At 35.1% G+C, this 20,075-nt stretch overlaps 6 protein-coding genes across 6 annotated transcripts; 1 reads left to right on the top strand and 5 right to left on the bottom strand.

Moving 5' to 3' along the window:
• Positions 1–916: 916 nt before the first annotated feature.
• On the top strand, positions 917–1,855 carry HO173_001242 (uncharacterized protein; the record flags this gene model as incomplete). The annotated part of the gene is made up of 1 exon (XM_037303184.1): positions 917–1,855. One exon carries the CDS (start codon positions 917–919, stop codon positions 1,853–1,855), a length of 939 nt encoding a protein of 312 aa, XP_037169831.1.
• An 801-nt stretch (positions 1,856–2,656) lies between these two features.
• Positions 2,657–3,004, bottom strand: HO173_001241 (uncharacterized protein; the record flags this gene model as incomplete). Its single annotated transcript, XM_037303183.1, has 1 exon — positions 2,657–3,004. The coding sequence occupies one exon, from the start codon at positions 3,002–3,004 to the stop codon at positions 2,657–2,659; it is 348 nt and encodes a 115-aa protein (XP_037169830.1).
• A 6,703-nt stretch (positions 3,005–9,707) lies between these two features.
• Positions 9,708–10,183, bottom strand: HO173_001240 (uncharacterized protein; the record flags this gene model as incomplete). The annotated part of the gene is made up of 2 exons (XM_037303182.1): positions 9,708–10,083; positions 10,149–10,183. The coding sequence occupies 2 exons, from the start codon at positions 10,181–10,183 to the stop codon at positions 9,708–9,710; spliced, it is 411 nt and encodes a 136-aa protein (XP_037169829.1).
• A 5,749-nt stretch (positions 10,184–15,932) lies between these two features.
• Positions 15,933–16,581, bottom strand: HO173_001239 (uncharacterized protein; the record flags this gene model as incomplete). Its single annotated transcript, XM_037303181.1, has 2 exons — positions 15,933–15,948; positions 16,214–16,581. The coding sequence occupies 2 exons, from the start codon at positions 16,579–16,581 to the stop codon at positions 15,933–15,935; spliced, it is 384 nt and encodes a 127-aa protein (XP_037169828.1).
• Positions 16,582–16,633: 52 nt separating this feature from the next.
• Positions 16,634–17,619, bottom strand: HO173_001238 (uncharacterized protein; the record flags this gene model as incomplete). Its single annotated transcript, XM_037303180.1, has 3 exons — positions 16,634–17,100; positions 17,147–17,351; positions 17,413–17,619. The coding sequence occupies 3 exons, from the start codon at positions 17,617–17,619 to the stop codon at positions 16,634–16,636; spliced, it is 879 nt and encodes a 292-aa protein (XP_037169827.1).
• Positions 17,620–18,079: 460 nt separating this feature from the next.
• On the bottom strand, positions 18,080–19,392 carry HO173_001237 (uncharacterized protein; the record flags this gene model as incomplete). Its single annotated transcript, XM_037303179.1, has 3 exons — positions 18,080–18,837; positions 18,897–19,270; positions 19,331–19,392. The coding sequence occupies 3 exons, from the start codon at positions 19,390–19,392 to the stop codon at positions 18,080–18,082; spliced, it is 1,194 nt and encodes a 397-aa protein (XP_037169826.1).
• Positions 19,393–20,075: the final 683 nt, after the last annotated feature.

Below are 20,075 nucleotides of genomic sequence, written 5' to 3'. Positions count from 1 at the left end.
AAAAAGATACGCTAATAGATATAGAAATTTGAAGATTTAATAACTTAAGAATAATATACTAACGAGATTCTTCTAATTATCTTTAAAAGAAAAGATCTTCTCGAGACTTAAAGTAAAGAAATAATCTTTTAGAAGAATAATAATAAAAGCTATAGTACTCGAAGCTCTAAAAATTATTATATATATATAAAGAATAAGATAAAATTAGATTATATCGATAATTAATTAGCTAATTTATTTAATTTTAATTTAATTAAGAATATATAATATATACTTAAATCTCGAATTAAGTTATATTACTTTATAATAACTAAATAACTTTATTAAGACTATTAAAGAGAAGTAAAATAAGATTAATTAAAAGAAGATTAACGAGTATATTTTAAGATCTTCGAGGACGTCTAGACCGCGAGGTAATTTTAAAAATAAAACCTATTATATCTAGAATCGAGTCGATTAATATATAGATCGAAAGGGCTTAGCAACGGAGTTTTGATATAGATAGCTTAATAATAGTGTTATTTCTTTAAGAAACAATGGTTCTACAGTAGCAAATTGGGCCTAGCGCCGGAGAGTCGGCAGAGACTTTTGTACCCGACCCTCGAACGGTTGCCAAGCCACTAGTACAGTCACGTGCTGTAGGGCTGTTTACCACATTTTTTAACAGTATGGCCATATCTTTGATTTGGTAGGCTATCGCAAAGAAAACAAAAATGAATAAATGAATAAATGAATAAAAATGAAAATGAAAGCATCGGGTTATTATCGTACACGTACACCGTAATATCCGTGAAACGGGATTTCTCTAAAAATAAAAAAGTTGGTGCATCCCACCAATTTCTTACCCTCCACAATTGCGCTTTTCAGCTTTTCCCAACATACCACATCAGATCAAAATCCCATTTGCATTTTTGTCATGGAGACAATACTCAAGCATACCTTGAATATCATCTACCGGGCCTGCAACCACGGACGCACCTATTCTCAGCAGCAGGAACACAAGAAAGACGTCCGCCACGCAGAAGAGCAAGCCCGTGTCCTCGAACAAAGGCCGCCTCCCCTGCCAAACGCTCGCAACAATCTATCGCAAGGCTCACTGTCTACCCATCCGCAGCAATTGTCTCCACTATTCACCAAGCTCCCGCGGGAGATCCGAGAACACATTTACGAGCTCGTCCTCGGCGGCGACATCATCCACCTCGTCGACGTCTCCCAGCGCATCGCGCACCACAGATACGCGCACAATGAGGGAGACACCGAGAGCCAAGACCAGCCGACCGGCACCGTCGCCCTGCAGAACCCGCTCGGACCCCGCGCGCCTCCCACCGTCACGTGGCTCGACGAGCGAAACCGTATCCCGCGCCCGGCCCAGTTCTCGTCGGGTTCGCTATCCCTGCCCCTGACGTGCCACGCCGTCTACGTCGAAGCCATCCCGGTCCTCTACCGAAGCAACACTTTCTCCATGGCCTCGCCGCTCGTCCTGATCTACTTGAAAGATTACGTCCTGCGGCCGTGGCGTTTTGCCGAGATCCGCCACCTTCGCCTGAACCCCTGGGTCCGCTTCGACAACCCGGCCCACTTTGGCGGCCGCGTGCCGGCGCCGCACGACGTGGAGACGTGGGTGAGGTTTTGGGGGATTGTGGCGGGAATGGAGCTGCAGACGCTCGGGGTGTGGATCGAATTCTGGGGTAAGGAGGAAGAGTGCTGCGTGGAGGCGGGCTGGGTACGGCCTATGCTGGAAATTAGGGAAGTCGGTAGGATAGGGTTGAGTATAGAACGTCGAATTAATCTATATAAACGGCAACGGCTACATGGATTGGAGACGGAGATTAAGAAGAGATGGACGCGGGCTTAAATCATTTTAGTTGAAAAGAAGGTCTTTTCTTCTACTATTCATTAACTTCAGGGATTTCTTATCATCTATCACGGGGTGAAGTCAGCCCCTAGGCCAAACAGTGCTTGGGCCTTTCGCTAAGCCTTCGTTTCGAGTCCATACGATACTAGATGAATTCCTTCTCTTCACACGTGAGGCCATATCCAGGGCCCGAGCTGGCTAGATGTACTAAGTAAGTGAGGCTGATAGCTTGGCCAGCGAAATCACATATAATTCATAGCGCAGTGGAGTGTAGATGATGAATAGCCAAGGCTCGACCAAATAATAGATGGCTAGAAGTTCATTCTTGCAGTACGATAGTCACCTGAAACTTGATACGGGAGGACTTTGAGATACATTTGCCACGTCTTGACGGCACGTACTCGGCAAACCTACTCGTGCGTTATCACAAATTAATATCACTTATCTTCTTTAATATATACAAGCGTATAAAAGCATAACAGCGACTGAAGACACAATACGTAGTGTGATACGAAGATGACGAACTCCAGCTTAAATATGTGCTGGGGCGCGGGCTACCCAGTAGTGAAAAGCTAGCTAAGTATTGTGGGAACACTGAGAATATCGCTGCAATTGAATATGTTTACGGTATTGTATTCTCCGAATCTTCCCCATAGCGATATCTAAGAAATAGATTATATCGTCGATTAATCTTAGAATATATGAGATTCTCTATAGTCTTATGATCACCGTATCGAATTGCAGTAGATATCGCTGAGTAGATATGTGTGTTATGATTAAATGCTAATCGTTTTAAAAAAGCTAAGCGGGACTCGCTCTGTATTTAAGAGTATACGTCGTCGAGAGCGTTAAGTAACTGCTTATGACGTCGTCGTTGTCCTCGTCGTCCTTATCCTCGTCGTCCTTATTCTCGTTGTTCTTATCCTCGTCGTTCTTATTCGCGTCGTCCTCGTCCTCGTTATTCTCGTCCTCATCCTCGTCCTCGTTCTCGTTCTCGTCCTCGTTCTCGTTATCCTTATCTTTACTTGTATTAGGGGTTTTCAGAGTAACTTTTTCCCGCGTGGAATCGTCGGAGTGTCGGAGTTTCAGTGATTTGCCACCAAAATCTGGTGGCGAATCACTGAAACTCTGAAACTCCGACGATTCCATCTCCGAGAATAACCGCCAAAAAAGTACGGTTATTGTGGAATATTCAAATATTTAGATATTCGGACATTCGTAGACACTTCACGTGACTATTTCAGGTAAATTTCGAGTATTATTTAGGCCTTCCTATCCTTTCTATCTACCTCCTATACGCCTATATTCTTTTAACACGCCACAATAAAAAAGAGAAAGCCCACCGTCACTCCCACCGTCACTGCCACCGTCACTCCCACCGTCACTCCCACCGTCACTCCCACCGTCACTGCCACCGTTACTCCCACCGTCACTCCCACCGTCACTCCCACCGTCACTCCACCGTTATTCCCTAACACCCAAAAACCTCGTAACCCTAAGATTAAATGATTATAATAAGATGTAGATCTTATTGTTAATTGATTTCGTATATAAGACGAGGAGAGTAAGCCGTATAACTATGAGGACTGAAGTAAAGGCAATTACATCGATGGAGGTTAGAAAATACTCGAAGACATAGGGCTAATAACCATTAGGGCTAGGGCTAATAAGCGAATTTCTGAAAATTCCATAGAAATCAGGTATATTTAATAGCGGGGTGTTTAGGATAGCCGAATATTCCACAGTAAGAAATCTGAAAATTCCACACTTTGAATATTTCTACGAAGTTACTCTGAAAACCCCTAGTAACGATATCGATAATATCGTTATATAGCTTCAGAATAGTGTTATATTTATAGAGAATCCGAGCGTCTTCTAGCTGTTCTATCGTATCTCGAAGCTCTTTATCTCGCTCTACTTGTTGAATACGAATAGAATTCTTCGAATAATGAGTATCGTAGTCTTGCTAAGTGAGAAGACTGTAATCTCGATGTAAATTCTATATATTAAAGGTTGGACGTTGTGTAGAATCTTGATAGCGAAATTTAAGATTATCGTATTGAAGAGGAGAATCGGAGAGAAGTCTAGTAGATAATTTGTTAAAGCCTTCGAATATGTATTAAGAAGGTCTATGAGGTGTTATAGACTAAGGTTGATAGTGTATTATAATATCGTAAAGTGTGGAATCTCGACGTTGCCATGAATTTTGACTTTGTTAATTTCTCTGAAATTATAACTAATTTTGAAAGTGTAATTGAGAGAGGGCATACTTATTTTCCTATTGTTGACGCTTTTTTTAATAACGATTCGCAGTACGTATGGTAGTAGAAGAAGAGATATTATAATCGAAAAGAGTTAACTGAGACATAATTTGTAGAGATAGAATTCTTTTAGAGAAGAAATGGAGAGAGACGGAGATAAAGTTGAGATTACTAACAAAATTTGATGTTCGTAGCTAAGAAATTTAGTTACTTCCCGAATAGATACCTAACTTTCTCGATTCAGATCTTAGTAGTACTTTTTAAAACTTATCGATAGAAAGAAAGCTAGCTTTCCAATAAATCTGCGACGAGAATTATTATTGCCGAAAGACTTCTAGAGAGTAACGACTATTTAAATATTACTATCTTTTATTATAACGTTATATTTCACATTCATCGTAATATTCTCTATTTTCAATCGGAGTATTTTCGTAAAGTCTTCGATGACGATTTTTAGATATGTAATTAAGAGTTCGCTAAGACTTCGATAAGACTTCGTTAAGCGTATATTAAACGTACGTAAATTAAGTAATTTAGAGTCCTCTTACTTAGAACCCTTAAGCCCCTTTTCTAATAATAATATTATTCTTATATTTAATAAGAATTACTTTCTTCTATTTCTATAAAAGATTAACTATTACTTCTTCTAGATTAAATATATTTATTTTTATTAGAAAGTTTATTTTAAAATTATCTATAATATATATATCTTATATAAACTTAATTATAATAAGCTTTTTTTTAAAGTTTTATCTTTTATAAAGAAAGAAAGAGTAATTTATTTAATAATAAAATATCGATTTATATTATATACTTATTAATAAAGAAAGAGAATATTAATCTCTTTAAAAAAACTCGATTTCTTATACTTATTAAATATTTAATATTTAAATATTTTAATTTTAATAAGACTTTTAAAGAAGAATTAAATAGTTTAATATTATAATATTATAATATTATAATTAAAAGATTATTTTATTATTTCAATTTCGCGGGTAGTATAAATTTAATTAACTCGAGTTTTTTAAAAATAGATATCTTTTCTAATAATATTTTTTTAGAGATTTATATTAACTTCTCTAGTAATAAGTTAAATATAAGATTCTTCTCTCTAAAAATCTTTCTAATATTTTTTAAAGAGATTATTTAATAATAAATTTTTTTTAAAATAAATATATAACTAATTATTAGATAAAAACTTTTTTTAATATTTTTAATAAATTAATAAATCTCTTATTTTATTTATAGTAATAGGGGCTATTAAAGTTACTTCTACTTATGAAATAAGTCACTTATTTACCCCTTCAGCCCTATATCAGCCCTATGATAAGTAGAAAAAAAACGACTTCTGAGTTGCTCCTCTAGAGGAGCAACAACACTCCATAAGCTACTTATTTCGTATTCTATTACACGCTCTAGAGTAGCCTTCTACACATATAATACACTATTAAGGCTAAGCCTAATTCTATAAGCGTCATAGCCAGAAAGAAGCCTAAACGCGCCCTAACAGACGCCTGTATTAGCTATCTACTTATCAAGGAGGTAACTAAGGCTTTAAACAACAGCGATTCCAGCCCGTCTGACTTAGAGACGGATCCCGTGATGCAGACAGAAGTCATGATGACTGCGCTGAGGTATTATTGTCGTTGCAATGGCTTTGAGAGGTGTTTTATGTGGTTATGGGCCACTGTTGAGAGGCGTTCTCCGGCCGTTTCTATCCGCCAAGGCCCTATATCGAATGTAGTTAACACGGTATCATTACTACGAGACTATTTAAGAAGAAGAAGAAATAGTTATTATTCATAAGTCGAAATAGATGAGGTGCTGTCAAAGAACTAGTAGCTTATTATATTTCTACTTATTATAAGTAGAAGTAACTTTAATAGCCTCTAATATAATAAATAATTAAGATAAACTTAATATCGACTTCCTCGTTTTTATAATTAAATTTTATATCTTTTAAAGTCTTATTCTTATATATATTATAAAAATAATAATTATTATTTATATAATATATCGAAGAATTTTATAAATATATAGAATTATAATTTTTATAATAGTCTTTAGAAATAAAGCTCTTATTTCTAAGATTATAAAAGTATATCTTTTATAAAAATTAAACTATAAATATTTTTATAAATTCTTAATTATTATATTCTTAATTATCGCTATATTATCTAGCTAGATAAAATAAACATTTATTATAATTCTAATAATTTATTTAATTTAAATATTATAATTAATTTAATTAGATCTTTTTAATTATATTTATAAATAACTATTTAGAAGTTAATAAAGCGTTCTTTAAAGCTTAATTCTCTAAAGTTATAATTAAAGTCTAAATCTAAGTCTAAGTTTAAATTAAAGATAAAGTTTATAGAAATTATTATTTAGATAATTATATATAAGAAGATACTTAATCGTCTTAATTCTATTAATAAAATCTATAAACTTAAAAAGTATAAGAGAAATATATAAGAAAATTTAATTATTATTAATATTTATAATCTAGATATAACGATTTTAATTAATAAAAATAAGTATTATATATTTATAGATCTATTAAAAAAAGATAAGAAGAAAGAAATAGTCACTTTTAAGCTTTTTAAAATCCATCTTATTATTCTCTAGAAAAAGATTTATTCTTATTAAATCGTTATTTATAATCTTAATCTCTATCTCTCTCTTAATCTTAATCTTAAACTTTTTTTTATATAATTTTATATTATAATTTTTTTTACTAATTAAAATAATATTATAGCTTCTTTCTATTAGGACTAGCATAGGTGCGATATTAGTATAAGTAAGATAGATTAAGAATAATAAGGCTATCGAACTATATATATAGAAAGAAGATATAATATAGTAGGAGATGTCTTCGCTAAGGCTCGCTAGCTATAGGGCTAAGTAATATATTAAGAATACGCTCGTAATACTACTCCTTTCTCTTAATAGCCATGATCTCTATAACTGATAGACCGGAGATGTAGGCCTATTACTTACCTTATATCTTTAAATATCTATAGTCGGTATAGGCCTTGATTGGAGATAATTAAGATCCCGGAGATATAGCCATATCTTATCTATATATCGATAAGATTCTCTAGATTCTTTTTCTATTTAGTTTATCTGCCGTAGACCTTCGAAAGAAGTAAATAATTTCATCGTATATATATATATTATACTCGCTAAGAATCTATAAAAATAAAGAACTTTTAATATTAATATGCTAGACTAAATTAGTATCTTTTTTTAGTAACGATAGCGATAGTAATAGGAGATTCCGCTAGCGTATCGTTAATAGTACTTTATTAAAGTATTAAAGACTCTCGATTTAATAAAGATCTATAAAGAATTAAATAAATAGTAATTAAAAACGTAGTCTAGTATCGAATAGCTATTTAATACTTACTTTTATAATAATAAGAAAATTTATAAAATAATGAAATCTAATTAGTTAATTACTCTTAAGTCGAATCGAGTTATAAACGCTAAAACTTTAAATTAATATTAAATAACTTTAATATAAGTCTCTCTATAAGATACTATATAATCGATATTAATTAATACTATTAATAGCGATAGTAAGATCTATAGACGACGTACTATAGCTTTTAAAGACGTTTATATATATAATAATAAGAGAAGTCTACTTAGTAAGTCTAATATAAAGTTATTGTTAAGTAATATAAGCCTGAGGAATTAATTCGCGAATGTGAAAAAATGAGGCTATGACGAAGACATCGGACGGTTTCAATTTGACTGAAAACGCGATATTCGAGATATTGCCGAGTCGCTTATAGGAAGCCCTAGCAACTAAGCTCGTATGCTTCGTCGACATCTATATCGAGTTCGAAGTATTTACTATACTTTTATATATAAGCCTAGTTCTTATCTATAAGATCCTCTATCTTAATAAGATTTAAATCCTATATATTAAAAGTAAGGCGGGTTATAATTAAGTATTTCTTCTTTATATTAGTCTCGACCTTTACTTTTATATATTACTTCGCGAATCTTTTAATTTTCTTCTCGATAAATCTCTTAATAGATTATTAATATTAAAGCTATATTCTTATAATATATTTCTTTAATTTAGATATAATTTAATCTCTTATTAATAGATTAATTAAATTATATAAATAAAGTTTCGATTTCTTTTATATATCGTTTATTAGACTATTATTTCTAAGATCGTTAAGACTATTATTTCTAAAATTATATTCGATATACTTAATAAGATTACCGTAGAATTTAAGAAATAATTAACTTTCTTAGCTTATTTTATTATAAGTATATTAATAGATTTTTCTAAGAACGAATAAGAGTATCTTATATACGTTACTTAAATAATTTAGAAGATTATCGACTATAAAGTATAAGCGATATTATTATCTAATAGATATATATTAATTAATTTTCTCTTTAAGTTTTACTATAATATAGATAATTTTAAAGATATTAATAAAGAAATAATTATTATTATAAGTAAGCTTATCTTAAATTCTTATTTTCTAGTTATCGAATAATATTAAATTAGTATTTATAAAGATAGATAAATCTAATAGTCTTAGACTAAGTAGCTATCTAATTAGCTATAAAGAGATTAGTCGATATCGATATACTTTAAATATCTCGAAATCTCGTAAAGTAGATAATAATAGGGACGAGGGCGGAATAGAGATCTTAGGCGAGTTTTAATTCTATATCTTTTATTATTATTCTAATATCTTTTCTTAATTAATATAAAATCGCTAATAAAGATTTTTAATAGATAGAGAGTATTATATATATAATATATAGAGTTATAGCGAATTTAAAGATAAGTATCTTCTATATAAATTATTATATATAAGATAAAGCTAGCTATAATATATAGATAATCGACGATATAAAGAAATATATTTTAATATTAATATAGATGAATTTAAGTAAGAATTTAAGAAACTTATAATATATTAAATATAGATAAGAACGGAGCGGAGAAGATAGGCGTAAAAATAGCGATTTTGACTAAGCTTCCTCGTAGAGATTTATTATAATATCGAATAGTATCTTCGTTAAGTGAAATAGAGAGATCTTTGAAACTCCGATACTATAAAGGTATGCGCGAGTCGAGAAAGGTAGTAGATCTCTGTATTGAGTGTTGAAATTTTATTTCTTCGCGAGGTTCTATAACACTCGTTTCTTGATGGATTAAGCTATCGTTAATAATGTAGATTATCTAATATAGATTCTTTCGAATAATGTAGGTGGTTTGTGATTTATATATATGGTGGGGCTTCTATATAATAGAAATACCCAGCGTTTTCTTTATTAGACTCGGTCGCTGTGAGAGCAACATGGAAATGTAGGCACAAGAGTGGTGTGTAGTAAAGATGGTTGTTCTTCTACTGAGAAGTAACTACTTATAATGCTAAGCTAAGGTTCTTGCCAAGGTACCTCCTTGGCAGGTACGAAGGTATGGTAGAACCATGTACCTATGCAGTCGCGACAGCTTACTGTGACAACATGCCGCCGATAAAAAAGCTCATGGCGACCTCGGCATATAAGCATAAAGTACCATAAAAGCAAATACATTAGCAATGCTCTCACATGGTTAATTCCTTCCTCCTCGGTATCACAACCGCAATAGCTTTCTCCGTGGTAGGCTTCGAAGGTTCAATTACGGAAGGCTTCTGCAACGTCGTTGATAGTAGAGGTGGTAGCTCTGGTAGCGGAGGTAGTGATAGTGTAGTAGCATGATCGATTGCGGAAGGCTTCTGCAAATGCGTTGTTGGTAGGGGAGGTAGTAGCTCTGGTAGTGTAGCAACGAGTGGCTCTGATAGAGGGGACATGGCGATCTCGTAGTCTTTCACCAATTCCGGAGCATCGCCTAGCTGTTTGACATTGTACCATTGATCGTACTCAGGGCCATATCCTTTCCAACGTGCTAGATATTCGACCGAATGACCTTTGCCACGACGTCTGACACGCTTGTTAAGCAAGGACTGTAGCTCATATGACTTGTAGTCATCAGTGTCGCCTTCCACGTAGACAGAATGCTACCAAGTTGTGAGAGCAACATGGAAATGTAAGCACAATGAGTGGTGTGTAGTAAAGATGGTTGTTCTTCTACTGAGAAGTAACTACTTATAATGCTAAGCTAAGGTTCTTGCCAAGGTACCTCCTTGGCAGGTACGAAGGTATGGTAAAATCATGTACCTATGTAGTCACGACAGCTTACTGTGACAGTCGCTTACTTCAAGTAGAAAGTGAAAACCTATTAATTCTCTTCGTCGGAGGGTATACGAAGAAGCTTTATTATAATATTAAGACTAGTATAAATACGATATTAATATAAGTGAGATAGATTAAGAATAATAAGACTATCGAACTATATATATAGAAAGAAGATATAATATAGTAGGAGATGTCTTCGCTAAGGCCCGCTAGTTATAGAACTGAGTAGTATATTAAGAATACGCTCGTAATACTTTCTATTATTAAACTTCTCTATAAATTAACGAAATATAATTTAAAAAATTAAAGACGATATAGTAATTTATAACTCGATTTTTAAATAATTTTATATCTATATAGCTTAAATATAGTTTTTAAAAATTCTTACTTATATAATATATTTAAAAATACTTTATATATAGCTTATAGAATTATATTTATTATTAATATTATTAAAAGTATAAACTTATTTTATAAATTAATTTAAAGTTAAAAATATAAATATTTTAAAATAATCTTATAATTAAATAAGCGTTTTTCTTAATTCTATTTAAAGTTATATTATTATATCTTTCTTATTTTAAAATAATATATTTAACTATTAAAATAAGATAGCTTTATAAAAATAAGTTAAAAGATTTATATATATAATATTCTCTTTTTTAATTATAATATAATCTTTTATATATTAATAGAAAAAATATATTTTCTAATATATAGTTTCTTTACTATTAAAAATAATATTATTAATATTATATAACTTTTTAAGATCTAGATAAAAGAATTCTAAATTAAAAAAATAGAAATTATTACTAGATTTCCTTAAAGTAGCTTATCTAAAAGATTTTAAAAGATTTTATAAACTTATTAAATCTATAATATTAAATATAAATTATAAGTTTTTTAGAGTTATTTATATAGCTTATAGTATAATTTATTATATTAATAAATCTACTCTTATAGACGAAGAAAATAGTTATTAAAAGCTCTCTTAATTTTATAAAGACTAATTTTCGCTAGAAATTAAAATTAGATTTTAAAGCGATATTTTCTAAATTAGAAGCTTCTAATTAATTAAAAATCGATTTATTAGATTAATTATTAGAAAAGCCTATATTTATAAAGTTTTAATATTTTTTATTATTATTTTTTAATATTTTATCGAATATAGCTTAATTTAATAGAAAGAGAATTTTATTTATTAAATTTATACTTATATAGAGATTCTAAGAATTTAATATATTAAATTTTCTTAAAGTTAAGTTTATTTTTAATATAAAATCTAAAAGCGATAAAAAGAAAGATAAGAATTAAAATTAATAAAGAAATTAAAATCTTTATATAAGAGTTATAAATAATAATAAAAAAAGATTAATAAATCTTCTTTCTTTGTTTTTATTAAGTTTAAAAAAAATTATTATTATTAAGATAAAAAGGTTAAGTTATTTAAAAAAAAAAAAGATAATAACTCTAGAAAAATATTTATAAAACCTCTTAAATTAAACCTTAAATATTTAAAAATAAAGCTATTTTTAAACTTAAGTCGAGCTATTTTAACTTATTAGATAAGAAAGTAATTACTATTTATATAATAATAAACTTTATATATAATAATAATAATTACTTTTATTAAAATATTTATAAATCTAAAATTATAATTTTAGAAAAGAGAGTAGATAAGAGATTTCTTTAATCGAGTAATTTCTAAAAAGAGATTAAGTTAATACTCTAAGATCGACTTTATTAAATATATAAATTTTAATTATATAGAATATTAATAGATAAATTATATATCTATATAATCGATTTAATAATCTAATAATAGTTTTCATTAAGAATTTATTTATAAAGTTTAAAAGTTTTTATTAAGAAAGCTTAAAATTAAAAAATAAATAAAATCGTTAATTCTATTTAATATAGATTTTCTAATTTCGTTAATTATAAATAATTATACTTTATTATAAAAGAAGATATAGAAAGAAAATAAAAAGAAAGCTTTATTAAAAATAAGAGATAAATTTTTTTAAGAGAAGAAAAGTTATTTAAAAAGATAAACATCTACAAATCTGAAAAGTGAATTTCCGCCATTTCCGTCGGATTCGTATTATAAGCACGATTTAGTCTATTAAATAGACTTTATCTATATCTAATTCTTTTTACCAGTTCTATTAATTTAGTAACTTTAAAAATTTTTAGTAACTTTAAAAATTTTATATAATATACTCTAATATACTCTATATACATATAATATTAATATATATTATTATTAATATATATATCGAGTTATTATACGCTATATTAGAGTATTATCTACGCGACTAATTTTATTAAATCGTTTAATTTTATAATCAAATTTAAATTAACGTTAATACTTATCGTTATAGAACCTTATCGTCGTAACGTCGATTATTAGAACTTTCTTTTTATATATATTACTACTAAACTAATAGAACTAGCGAAAAAGATTAAGATAGTTACTAAACCGGCGGAATTTAGATAGATTCTAATTAGATTTACTAATTCGACGAATTTTATAATTTCCGCGACACACGCGCGATTAGCAATTTCAAATTTTATAGAAACTTTTAGATTAATAGATAAGAGAAATTAAGTAACTCTTATAGCGATTCTTTCTTCTAAAAAAAAATTCTTTCTTTAAAAAAGTAATAAATTTAAATTAATTCTAAATATAGATTAGCGTTAAAAATTTAATACTTTATATAAAATTTAAAATAAAGATTCTAGAGTATAAGAGCTTTAGATTTAAAGTTTTTATATATTTTTATAAAGAAAGAAAGATAGATAGCTTTAAAGAAATAAGTTTTATAAAGAAAAAGAAGTTTCTTCGAGTAAGAAGTAGATAAATAAAGAGTTATTATAGATATATAATAATAACTTTTTTATAATAAAGAAATAGATTTTTTCTAAAAAAGTAAATTCTTTAATTTAAAGAAAGGAATATCTTTTAATATAGAAAGTATTATTCTAATAAAAGAAAACTTCTTAATATAAAAGTAATCTCTAATATAAAATAATAAGAAGTAGTACATTAATATAGAAAAGTAAATATTACTATTAATTATTAAGATTATAAATATAAAAAGTTAATATATACTTCGAGAAAGAAGTTTTATAAAGAAGAAAGATATTTCTTAATATAATTCTAATTAATTAATTAAAGAAGTTAGAAAGCTATAAAGAAACGAAGAAAATAATTATACGTCAAGTTACGCTAGGCTAAGCTACGTTAAGTTACGGAAACCTAATAATATCGCTAGTGCCATATTATATAGCTTAGGTTTACTTACATTAATACTTCGATATTAGAGGAAGTACAGAGAGAAAGTACTAGGAGTCGAGTATCCCGAGATATTAATCAGTGTTTATAACCTTGCCTACCTATTACACACTCAACAACGGTACGATGATGTGTCTATTCTCTATCTTAGAGCTTCAGCAGGGCTTTCGAAGACGTTGGGCCCGGATCATCCTATAACACAGAACATACGAACTTCTAATGAGTGTGGGATACCGCTATTATAAGATTCATGCGCCGAGCGCCAAGCCCCATTCTTTCCGTGCTTCGTTCATCCATCCATCGTTCTCGACTCCTAAAGCGCATTCGGAGGCCTCTAACCAGGCCAAGAAAAGGCTACATTACATGGCTCCAAGCACGACCTCATAATAATCCAGAGACGACGTTCCTTATCCATCACAAGAAAGTTTCCCAGCGCATTGCTCCCGTCAACAATCGTCACCAAAAGGAAACGCTTCCATCCCCAACGGGCCCGGCAGTATCATCTAAGATTGTGATGGAGGTTTCAAACCACCCCTGCAAACCATCGAAGAAGACCCTCAACCCTTCCAATGTGTCTGCCAACATCAACCACGTCAAATCTTCCCGAGCAAGTGGACGACTAATTCTTATGAACAATCTTTTTTCAGACCACTCGAAGTTCGATTGGTGTACTGGCCCGTCACCATGCGCAGCGGTGACGGCTCCGATCAATTGATATTGTGTTATGGCGATGAGCTCGAGGAACGTCTGAAAGTGTATTGGAGGCCCGTATTTACTGAATATCAGGGACGTCGTGGTGTCATGAACTCGCATTTGGTACGGGTCGATTGGGTAATCGTTTACACTATGTATAGATTAGAGAGCGTGACGACCCTACTAGTGCGGGTTATATCTCTGGTTATGGACTCACCTCGTCGTCGGATTTGACACATTGATTACAGCTGGAAGATGTCCAATTAGAGGGGCCTTTACAGAGCTGGATGAAACCGTAAGAGGCGAAGTTGTCGTCATAACTGATTGGAATAGCCCTGCAAGTATCAGAAGCAAGATTGCATTCAAAATATGCATTGTGTAAAGGATTCCACCCAACGTTGATTGAGGTAGAGTTCTCTGACTTCGACTTGCAAAGTTTAATACAACTCGTTAATGTCAACCGGAAGATGTCCATAATGCGCTATTTACGAAGCTGATTTTGCGACTTGCGGTGGGTAACCGTGCCACGGTTACGCAAGAGACAAGGTCGAAAGGTACGGTCCGAATGGCGCATCTGGCTCTTTGGGAATTCAATGATGGATTCTGCAGCTCGGAAAATGCTGGTTAGAGCTACACCTACCACATTACTAAGCCTTTCGGATAGTAGTTAGGCCCAGAGATGGTCTATCTACCCCAGGCTCCGATATTCATACATCGCTCCGTCTAAAGCCATGAATGACTTACTGATGTGCATGTATACACTTAGGTTCGAGTCAGCGCAGCAGTGTTAGAAGCGAGGAATATTTTTTAACGGGCGTCAAGGAAGGAGCCGTAGGCGCATCCACTCATCAATGACAATTCTACTCGAGGCTACGTCTCTATAAGCAATGTCTGACTCATCCTGCTAGAGTATTGGCAGCCTGAATCACTTTGATTGTTGTCTGTGCCCGTGCGGGCAAATTCAGATCTTTCAATTTAGAACTTGAGGTACAAGGCGGTAGAGCATGTAGTATCTCCCCATACTGAAAGCTTGTCATTGGTGAATAATGGCAACCAGCCTGCCAGATGGGAACGGGGACAGAGGCTGCATCGAGCTTAGAATGCACACATTTTCGGGCAAATAGATAGAAGAAAAAAAAGAGAGAAAAATTTAAGGCGAAGAGGGCTGGCTGTGCATGCACTCTTTGACACAAATAGCCAAACATCGTATGGAAAGGGATAAAGGAGCGCCCGACGAATTTCTGTTACTTGGAAAATACGACTCTGGGGTCAATTATGACTGTGAGAGATTTACACTACACTAATAATCTAGGCTCCAGTGCTAAGGTACTCCCTACACGGCTCGGAATCCAAGTCCGTCTACGTATTTTCAATATTAGATCCCGCAGTGCATGCTTTCGCGACCTATTATGAAGCGTGCCTACTTGTCGGGATTGGACTATGTATTAGATCAAAAGCGCAAGGATATGATTCGACGCCTTAATAATCCCACACCTCGGTATATCCCTCAGCCTGGATGAAAGATTTTACCAGACTTTCGTGCCTCGTTCCTCATGATGCAATGGAGCATTTCAGCTGCATGCTGCTAGTATGCGAAGATGTTTCATTTGACATGATCTCTGCGCCCAATTTCAGCGCCATTTTTTTTTGGACGCTCGGAAATCCCGTTCCCGGGCAATGACCAGCATAGACTCTCGCAGCCTTACAATCTGGATTTGAACCTCGACACAGATAGTGATGTGTTAGGATTTGAATACCAAGGGAATTGCAATCGTTCTGCATACCCATCTCTAATGTAGCCTTTCAAGATTTGAAGTTGCGCAGCATTCCCGTCATTGCCTGGCCGTTTGCCTGGGAGCATTCGAAGCCCAAGGTAACACACACTTCATTCTCCTTATAGCTTCTTTCAGAGTCGCCCTTTCCACTGCGAAGCTGACTCGCGCCCAGCCTTTTTCAACCACATGATAAGCTTGACCTGGACTGACTAGCACTCCTGCTTCACCTAGTCGAATTATGAGTGCAGCTTCATCATCCCAACTGCTCGCTTGTGGGGCCAGCTTTGCCAGCATGAAATGACCTGCATGACAAGGGATATAGTAGATGCCATAACGGTCGAAGAAGCTCGTCAGTGTATTATAAGCCTCTGCCAAGCGTACTGAATTAAGCTTTACGAGCTCTGGCAAGGACTCGGACGAAAGCAGAGCGCTTGCAAAGACTGTCGAAAGGGTCGAAACGTTCATGAAGGTTGCCATGGCAAGTCCGTCACGGAGTGAAGGATTATCTTGAGTTATGGTGCAGCCCTAATCATGAATTGTAAATGTCTGTCTTTGTTATGGATGCGGCGGCTCTGACCAGCTTGATACCCCCAGCGGCGAAGTCTTTGCTCATACTCCATACAACATGGACTCTTCCAGGGTCGCAATCAAGCGCAGTCGGATCAACGGCCAGCATTGAAACGAAGTGACGAGTCTCGGGCAAATCGACTTGACTGGGATTGAAAGTACTGAGCGCAAAGACCTCATCGGAGATCAGATGAATATTTCGCCGCTGACAGAACCGAAGACATTCTTCAAGGACGGGTTTAGGATAGCACTGTCCAAGAGGGTTATGTGGATTGGTAAGGATCAAAGCCTTGATTGTGCAACTGGAAGAGGCGAAAGTTTTTTCCAAGGCCGTAACAAGAGCCATACTAAAAGCATCTTGGAGACGGGGAAAGCTGACCAGGATCGGGCTGGTGGCGGATCGATTACGGCAGTGGACATCATAGCCATCTGCACGCCTGAGCTTCGGTAGCACCACGATTACGGAGATACATACTCCAATACGGGCCTGGAATCAATACACCGTCCCCCTCGTTGCAAATATTCCAAAGAAGTGTATCCAGACATGTCGCTGCGCCCGAGGAAACAGCAATGTGAGCTTGTTGGACTGGTATTTTGGGTGCGAAATAATTGTTGAAAAGATTGGCAAGGAGCTTTAGAAGGCGAGGATTGCCCCAGAAATCTGTAGGCATGGAAAGATGCTGGAAGAATCATCAGCGTCAGTAGCGCTTCGAAGGGAAATGAAACGATGTGTGAAATTACATGGCCGTCGAAGTGCTTTTCAATAGCAAGCTTACCTATACCGAGGACCTCTTCTCTGATGAGCCAATTCTCAGCCATTGACAAATCAATTGGCTCGTGGTATTCTCTAACGTCCGTATCGTTATCGATGTTTTCTAGCATCGCTTTTGGAAGCTGAGCCATAGTCTTGGTGACGTTGGAATGTCCCCTCCGGGATAGACAGTCCATGCCGAATTTAGCGCTTGGAGAAGTAAAGCGAATTGACTATTCTGCGTTCTGATCTCAGTCTCAATTTGAAAATGGACTTTCCGCAAGTTATTTTCACAAGATTTGAGAAAGGCGATTGACAATACTAACTCGCCGGTTTTGCATATCACATGCAGCTTTTATGCGCTTCCGTGACGAAAGATAAGCGGCGCAGCTCTTATCAGTCGGAGCTGACCCAGAATGATGCAGTCAGGGGCTTGTGAGACGGAGCTACAGGCTGAATGATGCGGCACAGACTCAGCGTTGATCGCTGTGTTGTAAGGCATTCTATAACGTAAAACCTTTCTCTACTTCACAAACAGACAATCATATCCATAGCTTTAAGTTTTCTTGGCGAGCGGAGCTTTTACGCAATAATCCAAGTCTATAACACTCTACCCATTCGCTCTTCGCAGTATCCAAGCAAGGAACATGAAGTACGCTAAGCTTTGGCACCCCATTTCGTTCCTACCTTGGCAATTCTTGCGGCAAGTGAGAAAATGCCTGATAACCCCAGTAGCACACCACACCATACCTGCAAGCCAATCCAACCGCCATGGCCTCGCAATATCGCGCCAGCTATGGGCTCACCGACTAGCAGCCCCAGTCCAGCGATGAGAAATGACATACCAAGCTGAATACCAATTGTAGCTAAGTTTGGCGATAGGCTTATGATCGTCACCCCCGGCAGTGATACGAATGATCCAGCAAAGAATCCGTACAGAAGACAGAACACGATACTACCTGCAGTACTTTTGATGCCAATCCATCCGAAGCATAGCACAGCGAGAATGAAGGCGAACGGAACTTGAATGTTGAGGGGGCCGGTCTTGTCGGCAAAGAAGTTCGGTATCAGTCTTCCAATTGTTGAGGCCGCATTGATGATCGGTAGGAGATATGAGGCGAGATTGGCATTGATAGCTGTCTTCTCCAATGCAAAAAGTTGAATGTAGAAGAAGGTGACGTAGATGCCCATGAAACCGAAAAATGTCGCAATGCAGAACAAAAGGTATGGCTTAGATTTGAATGCAGTAAGGTCAAGGAAGTCATGCCTTTTCGTAGACGATGGCGTTCTCAATCGCATTCCGAGTAGTGGGACCAATTGCGTGACAAGTATGATGAAGGCGATTGTGCGGACCGTCCAGCCAAACCCAATCTGGGGCTGGAGCTGCCGAAAAATGATAGGGTAGAGGACACCACCTGAAGAACAAGTCAGTACTTTTTGTTTGTTCGGAGTGTATGGGATTCGCGAGACTCACCGATACTCCCCCCAGTCGAAACGATGCCAAAAGCGATAGCTTTCTTGGTGGTGAAGTATTGAGACACTATTGCCACGCTGGGCAAAAAGAGACATCCGAAGCCGATTCCGACTGTGACACCTTGTGCGAGAACAAACTGCCAGTAGGTCTTGCAGATACTTGTCATCATCATACCAAAACATGTGCTAAATGTCCCCAACGAAAGGAGCAGCCGAAGGTAGCCGAGATCGAAGAATGGCCCCACAACAGCGCCTCCAAGGAAGATCAGAAAGGCTTGAATAGAGCCTACCCAAGAGATATTGGAGGCAGATTGATGTTCGAGGAGGTTTGACTGATAAAAGGTCTGAAAGACCCCGTACATATTGATCACACCCCTGATGTGAGATGTGAAGTCAGCGCCCATCACTTAACAGTCGTTTCGACACGACACTCACCAAGTGTTGAAGTAAAGAACAAAGGCTGCTGCGACCTGGAGCCACGCGCCGAAGCCCCCCATTTGGAGCCTGGCCTGATCTTGGCTTAGACTCGGGGGGTGATTCTACTAGGTTGTTTGCAGGGCTGTCTGTGTCATCATTCTTGGGTGGAGCGACAGCCTTCTCTTCATCAGGCATAATTATGTAGAATACTGTGCGGATTCTTTAGATGAGGGTTGGAGAATAGACAGGTACTACACATGAAGGGCGAGAGTATTGAGATGTGATCTGTGTTGAGGGAGCTGGGATAGGATGATATAGAAACCCTAGATCTCTTCTCTGGCGATTGTTATCCAAGGTACAACCAGGAAGATATGAACCCAAGAAAGCTGAGAGAAATTGGACGTGGGAATTGGCGGCTGACCCAGCAAAGTCTTGCCATAACAAATCAACGTCTAATTTGCGGGGCAGACCCACACACACACCAGTCAGATAGTCACGAAGGCACGAATACTCTGACGGGCAGCTGCCACTGATAAAGAGGACATAGTGCATGCGTGGGCTTCCTCGTATGAATAAGGATGTATCATGATCGACCGACGGGAAGCCCGCAAAGTCATGCGTATTGGCAATAAGGGTGACGGGCTCACGTAACCATTCGAGCGGAGATCCCGGGAGCCTAGCACTAGTAACGGCAAAGCTCCTGCAGGCTACGGGCGCAGCAAATCTTTAACACCAACCACTATACAACAAATTCCAGGCGTTT

This window comes from Letharia columbiana (genome assembly GCF_014066305.1).
Source record: "Letharia columbiana isolate WasteWater2 chromosome Unknown Sc0000002_s0, whole genome shotgun sequence".
NCBI classification, from domain to species: Eukaryota; Fungi; Ascomycota; class Lecanoromycetes; order Lecanorales; family Parmeliaceae; genus Letharia; species Letharia columbiana.
This window is presented reverse-complemented; position numbering and strand designations above follow the sequence as displayed.